The sequence below is a fragment of the Neophocaena asiaeorientalis genome, unplaced genomic scaffold (genome assembly GCF_003031525.2).
Source record: "Neophocaena asiaeorientalis asiaeorientalis breed wild unplaced genomic scaffold, Neophocaena_asiaeorientalis_V1.1 scaffold489, whole genome shotgun sequence".
NCBI classification, from domain to species: domain Eukaryota; kingdom Metazoa; phylum Chordata; class Mammalia; order Artiodactyla; family Phocoenidae; genus Neophocaena; species Neophocaena asiaeorientalis.
The window spans coordinates 3,537,626-3,543,893 of NW_020174791.1; the positions used below are offsets into that span (position 1 = coordinate 3,537,626).

Consider the following 6,268-nt stretch of genomic DNA (forward strand, 5'->3'; position numbering starts at 1 on the left):
CAGGCTTCCCGCCCGCCCCACCCTGCCCCTGCCTGGGAGACCTCAGCCCTCTCCCTTCCCAAGAAGGGCTCCGGCCTGGGAGCCCCTGCCGGTGGCCGGCAGCCAGAAGCACACCCTGCCCTCTCCACCTCCCACCCAAGGACTGGGACCTCCGGGGGAGGGTCTCCCGGGGGCCCCCCCTCACCACACTCACCTCTAGGGGGAGCTATGACTTCCACTGGCATTTTTGTTTTAATGGACGTTGGAAGAAAATTTTTCATCCCAGAAGAAAAGCACAGACACACAACTGTCAGCCTCAAGCTTCCTGAGCTGCCCCCTCACCACAGCAGGAGGCTGTGAGGACACACGTCTCACACAGCAGCCCGACACCATTTCTTTCTGTCGCCATGGTAACAGCTCGTGCTCCAGGGAGCTACCAGTGGCTGCACCACCCACTTCTGGACACCCACCTCCAGAGGCCTGATCCAGACCCAGCAGCCATCTGGCCTTCTCACAGACAGCCTTTGTCCATTACCTGGCCCTTGCAGCTTCCTGCCATCGCGCAAGCCCTGGGCTGCAGGGAAGAGCCCACACGGGATGAGTGTGACATGCAGCCTTGGGGAAATCCTTGGCTTCTCCTCGTCAAGTTAGGAAGCAGCAGCAACCTTCGTGAGTGTGAGAACTGTGCCCGCCCAGCATCACCAGAGGAGCCTCCCTTTGGGGTCCCCCAGAAGCAGCAGGATCCTCCCCTGCCTGGCCCACTCCTGCTGCGTGGACCTGGGCTGCCATGTGGATCATAAACTCTCGCACGGCCCTTCCTGACTTTCATGTGCTCCCAGAAGCTCGTAGTTGCCTTAGGAAGTGGCACGTGTAAGTCCCCGCGGGCCTCAGCCTGGGTCCCAGACCCAGAGTGGACCACGGAGCCAGGGCCTGCGAGTCAGGGGCTGTAGAGGGGAGGGGTGGAGACCGGGACAAAGCTGTTTCCTGGAGACTCTTTCCAGACGTGGCCCAGACTCCAAGACCTTTAAGAACTGCCTGGGATGATGCAAGGCCGGCACTTCCGAGACAAGGGCTTCCAGGAGGGGCGTTCCTTGGCCTGGAGGTAGATGTGGGGCTCCTCTCTCTGGGCCTCAGCGTCCAGCAGAGATGAGGCGAGGCTGGAGCCTCTTCCAGGGGGTGGGGGCGTGCGTCTTCCAGCTGCTCTGCCCTCTCTCGGGGTTGGAGGCATGTTTGGGGGGCAGGGGCTCACAGCTCAACTTGTCTTTAGTGTGTGACTGAGCCACTAGGAAACGCCCCGCCAGCACCTCCTGCTTTTTCTCCTGCCGCCTGCACGGTGCGCTGCAACCTGGGCTCAGGGGTGCAGCGTCAAAGGGGTGCCTCTCTGGGTGCCCAGTGGGCTGTGACCCGCGAGCACCCAGGGGATTGGAGTGGGGGATGCAGGCCTCCACAGGGGGAATTCTGCCCATCAGGGATGGATCAGGCCCAGGTCCCAGCAATGCCCTCAGAAACGGGGCCTGCGCTCTCTGAAGAGGAGATGCACAGGGCGGCCGCAGGGGGCACAGTGGCCTGAGCCCCAGCACTGGGAGGGGGAGGCTCCCCCCTCCCCTTCTCCAGCACCAGCCGGGGTACCATCCGTCCTCCACCCAAGACGTTTTCTTTAACTTGCAACCTTTTATGGGGCTGGCGTGTTTTGACAAGGAATACACTCTCAGGAGACTGCAGGACTAAGTTTACATCTGATTTACTGTATTTTAAAGTCTGGGGTGTTAGTGGGGAAGAGGCAAAGTGAGCACTGAGTCAGCGCAGGCAGAGGAGGAGGTGCGGGGTGGGGCTGAGGGAGCGCAGCACTGCCTGCCCTTGGGACTTGCCTGGTGGCCCCAGGATAAAAGCAGTGACAGGAGGTGGGGTCAGAAGGCCCTGCAGAGAATGGCTGGGGTGCAGCACCCAGGGGAATCTTGCTTGTCCCTGCCCCTGCCTGGAGGTCTTCCAGCCAGAAGCAGGGAAAGCTCCCTGCAAGTGCCAGCCGTGGGGCCCCGCAAGAACAAGCTCGCCTGTCTCCAGGGTCCCAAATGCCAAGCTCCTGTCCCATTCCTCCCAAAAGGGGCCATCTGCGTCCCAGTGGCTGTGGCTGGGCCCAGTGGGGTCCTGGGTAGGCAGGAAGGGCCACTGTTCCCAGCAAGCACTTCCCCCAAGCCGGCTGAGCATGCCGGTGAAGACTGTCCCTCCAGCCACCCAGATGCTGACCACGCGATCAACTCCCAGCACTTCCCCTCCCCGTTCCCAGACCCTGCGCCCTCCAGGAAGCCTCTGAGGACCTGGCCAGAGCCACCTCCTTCCTTTCCCATCCAGGACCTGAGTGGCTGGAGGAGACTCGGAGCTGCCACGGAGACCAAGCTCCTTCAAACAAATGCTAGCCTTTGCCACCAGAGGGTGTGGCCCTTAATACAATTGTGAGGTCCGGCCGCCCCGGCGCCCTGTGGTCCTGGGCCCAGAGCCATCTCGGGCCTCACGTTCTCAACGGGACCCTGACTCCCTGTCCATCTCCCCGCTAAATCCTGCCCAAGCTCTAGGCCGGGCAGGGGAGGGAGTCGCGAGGGCACGCGCCGCTGCCAGAGCTGCCGCGGAGGGTCAGGCGAGGCCGCGTCCTGGAGGGCCGACGCCGGAGCAGGGCGCCCTCTTGCGCGGGGGTCCCGCGGGCCAAAGGTCGGCCAGCATCCCACCCCTGGGGCAAGACCCACCGAGCTCGGGAGAAGGGCGCCCTCGGGTGCGCGGGCGCGACCTGCTCACGGCTCCCGGCCCCCAGCGCCCGGCGACTGGGGGCGCGGGGCGCGGCTGCGCTCGCCGAGCCCACCCGGCCCCGCGTCCCGCCTCACCCGGCAGAGTGCGCACCCGCAGGTGCTGTGGCCTCAGGAGCCGCACGTTGGACTCCGGCACCAGCGCCACGTCGTAGTCCGTGTCAGGGTCCAGGCCGGCCCAGGCCCAGCCCGTGGCGTTCCCTGGCAGCTGCTGGCGGCGCGCCGTTCCCGGCTTGGCGCTGGGCGCCAGCTCCAACAGGTAGTAGCCCGAGTCGGCGGTCAGTAGGGGCGGCCAGGCCAGACGGAAGCCGCTGGACGTAACCTCGGAGGCACGGAGCTGATGCGGCCACATCGCGTCTGCGGGGTGACAGGGCAGAGAACAGAGATGCCTCCTCGCACCGGACCCTGGGGCACTGACTGTTGACTCCCGGAAGACACCCAGAGGCGGGGAGCAGGGCGCGGGGCGCCGGGCCAGCCCCGGCCACGCCCACCAGATGCTAAGGATCCGCAGAAGGACATAAGTGCAGCCAGTCCCCTACTTTGCCCGGTCAGGAGTTTCCCTCCTGGCCTCAGCTCCAAGCTCAAACCAGTGCGGAGGTATAGCAGCCGCCTCCCACCCAGTCCAGTGGCCTGGACAAGGGCCCCTCAAAGGTGGCAGGATCCAAACTGATGTCATGATGTCAGAGAACAGAGGACCAGCCCCCCCGTCCAGCCTGAGTGGCCAGCACAGAGTCTGGGGTCAGCTCAGCTCTGAACAGTCAAGGAAAAGGGGGCCCACGGTACAGCCAAGAGACGGGGAGCCACTGGAGAATGCCCCGAGGGGCAGGAGAGATGTGACAACCCCAGGAGCAGCTGGACCTGGAGTTTCGGGTGCTGCCGGCGTCCAGTCCCCAGGAGAGTGTGTTGGGAGCACTCCAGGGTGGGACCCCCAAACGTGTGTTACTCCTGGGCTTTGATGCCGAGCACCACAGGGCCGTCTGAGTGACGGTGCAGGGGGGTGAAGCTGATAAGTGTCTGGACAGGGTTAAGCCCTTCGGGACCCCATGCTGCCTTTAATGCTGGGCGTGCAGCTGCCCGGCTGGCACGTCCTTGCCCATCCCCCACACTCAGACCCTGCCCTCGCTCCCGGGAGCCCCCGCCCTACTGCCTCACTGCCCTGCAGCCTTGGGTTTTTCCTGTCTAGCTGCTTGCCCTTTCTCCTGCTGTTGCCTCCAGGCTCAGCCACAGTGGTTGACCCAGGGGCCACCAGGGCCAGGTGTCCTGGAGTAAATCTTCGGAAGGACACTCTACCTCCCTCCAACCCACAGTTCAACCCCTTCCGGTTTCAGGTGGACGATTAACCACAGGTGGAGACTTGGGAGGACCCTGGGGTCGTTGGCATTTTTCAGTGGCTACAGCCAACCTTGCCAATGGCCAGGCCCTTCAACACCAGCTCCCTCTCCCGCCAGGTTTAGCTGGGTCAGGGCGTTCCACAAGAAACTTGGAGGGGAGCTGCTAGCCCCCGCAGCGGGCCCTCCAAGGCCCGGCCTCCTCTCCAGCAATCCCCACAACCGCCTGCAGTGCAGTCCCACTCCAACCCCTCCGCGGCTGCCCTTGTCCCTAGCTCTTGGGGGGCAGTCTCGGCCCTTCCTGACCTGGCCCTCCCCCTCCCTCCAGGCTTGGTGGGCCCCTCTGCAGAGTCTCCAGGCTTGGAACCTCCTACGCTTCCTCTCCAGGTAGACACATTCCACCAGATGCAGCGCCTGAGTTCCTCAGCCCACACCAAGTCCCCCACTCTCCAGCAGAGAGCCCCAACTGGAGGTGTTTACTCAAGCCTGCCCCTCTGTCCCGCCTCAGCCCAGGTTGGGGGGCACGTGGGGTGAACGGCTGGAGTGTGTTCCTGGAGAAGCCGCGTGTGCACCCCTGTCCCTGCAGCCCTGGCCTCTGCTCCAGGCATGTGAGGTCCTCCTGGAGGCTCACCTGGCCCTCTTCCTGAATTCCCCGCTGGGGCTCCCCGGGCTCCGCCTCCTCCCACCTACCGAGAATGGAGCCCCTCAGCGCCTGGGTGATGATGTGCAGGTCATCCACATCCACGAAGTGCAGATGCTTCTCAGTGGGGGCCGAGGCGGCGGCCGACAGCTCCAGGAGGTTGCCGCGGCCAGTGCTGACGACGAAGACGGTGACGCCCAGGTCCTTCAGCTCCTGCATGGGGGGCCCCACGGGGTCGCTGGAGCCGCCGTCTGTCACCCACACCAGCACCTTGGGCACCCCCGGCCGGGCCCCCGCCGCCTTGGCAAACAGCTGCTCCTTGGCATATGCCAGCGCCAGGCCAGTGTTGGTGTCACCCATGCGCTGGGCTGCAGCGTGTATGGCGTCCTGGATGGCCGAGCCTGAGCTGTGCTGGCCGAAGGGGAACTCGGTGTGCGGCCGACTGCCCACGTGCACCAGGCTGGCACGCAGGGCCCCAGGGCCCAGGGGCAGCAGGGCCGCCAGCCGCCCCAAAAACTCCCGAACTCGGGAAAACTCATAATGAGACACGCTGGCCGAGCTGTCCAACAGAAACAGCAGGTCCCCCTGGGGGGCAGATGCCGGGGGGCCTGGGGGAGAGGGAAGGGTTCAGCCCCAGGTGGTGGCCCCCAGACAGCCCCACACCCAGGTCAGAACCCCCAGGGCCTGAGCTTTCCCTAAGCTGGTATTTGCCCTTACCCAAGAAAGCCCTGAAAGCCTGCTCAGTCACACCCCAAAGGTCCTGGGGTGGCACCCCAGAGGGGAGAGGGGTCCTAAGCCAAGAGGAGGTCCACACTCTCAGCAGTTCCAACTCTGCATCCTGGCCACATGCCTGGGGCACCCCCTGGGCTCATGTCTCGTCTGCAAAGGAGAGCTGACCCCTCCAAGCCCCCACACCCTCCCTGTCTTCAGCAGACTCTGTGCGCAGGCTGGACCCGGCCCAGCCCCCAGGAGTGGTGGGTGGATGGGTCTGGGCCACCAAGGCTTAGCTTTCAAGAAGCAGCCTACACCGCTCAGCCTCCAGGTAAAGCAACCGGTGGGGCGTGCGGTGGGGGCACAAAGGCAGCTGGGGAGACTGGGGACAGAGGTGGAGGCATGGGGGGGGCAGAGGTGGAGGCATGGGGGGAACAGAGCGCTGACTGCAGCCCCTCCCACAGCCCGGAGTCCCGGTTGGAGTCCTGACCCCACTTACAGATGATGTCACCCCTCCCCCGGCCCCCATCCTCTGCTCCACCTGGACCCAGGAAGCAGGTTACCTGCTGCAGCAGCCCGAGGGCCCTATATGTCCCTCCGGGGCCTCCCCCTTCCTCCCGGCACCCCGGGGGGCAGACGGGGCCCTTCGCCAGTGTGTCATGAGCAGACAGCGGCCTGGGGTGTCTCGGTTCTGGTCCCGGCCTTGCGGCCTCAGTTTCCCCCAACCCAGTGGGCCGACGCCAACCCTCTCACCATCCCTCTATTAACGATCACGCCAAGGAAAGGGAAACTGAGGCAGGGACAAGCCTCCCCGA

At 64.9% G+C, this 6,268-nt stretch overlaps 1 protein-coding gene across 1 annotated transcript; it reads right to left on the reverse strand.

Annotated features, from left to right (window-relative positions):
- Window positions 1–2,607: 2,607 nt before the first annotated feature.
- Window positions 2,608–5,578, reverse strand: VWA1 (von Willebrand factor A domain containing 1). Its single transcript, XM_024760257.1, has 2 exons — window positions 4,793–5,578; window positions 2,608–3,131 (listed from the first exon to the last, which is right to left on the reverse strand). The coding sequence occupies exons 1-2, from the start codon at window positions 5,100–5,102 to the stop codon at window positions 2,608–2,610; spliced, it is 834 nt and encodes a 277-aa protein (XP_024616025.1). The 5' UTR covers window positions 5,103–5,578.
- Window positions 5,579–6,268: the final 690 nt, after the last annotated feature.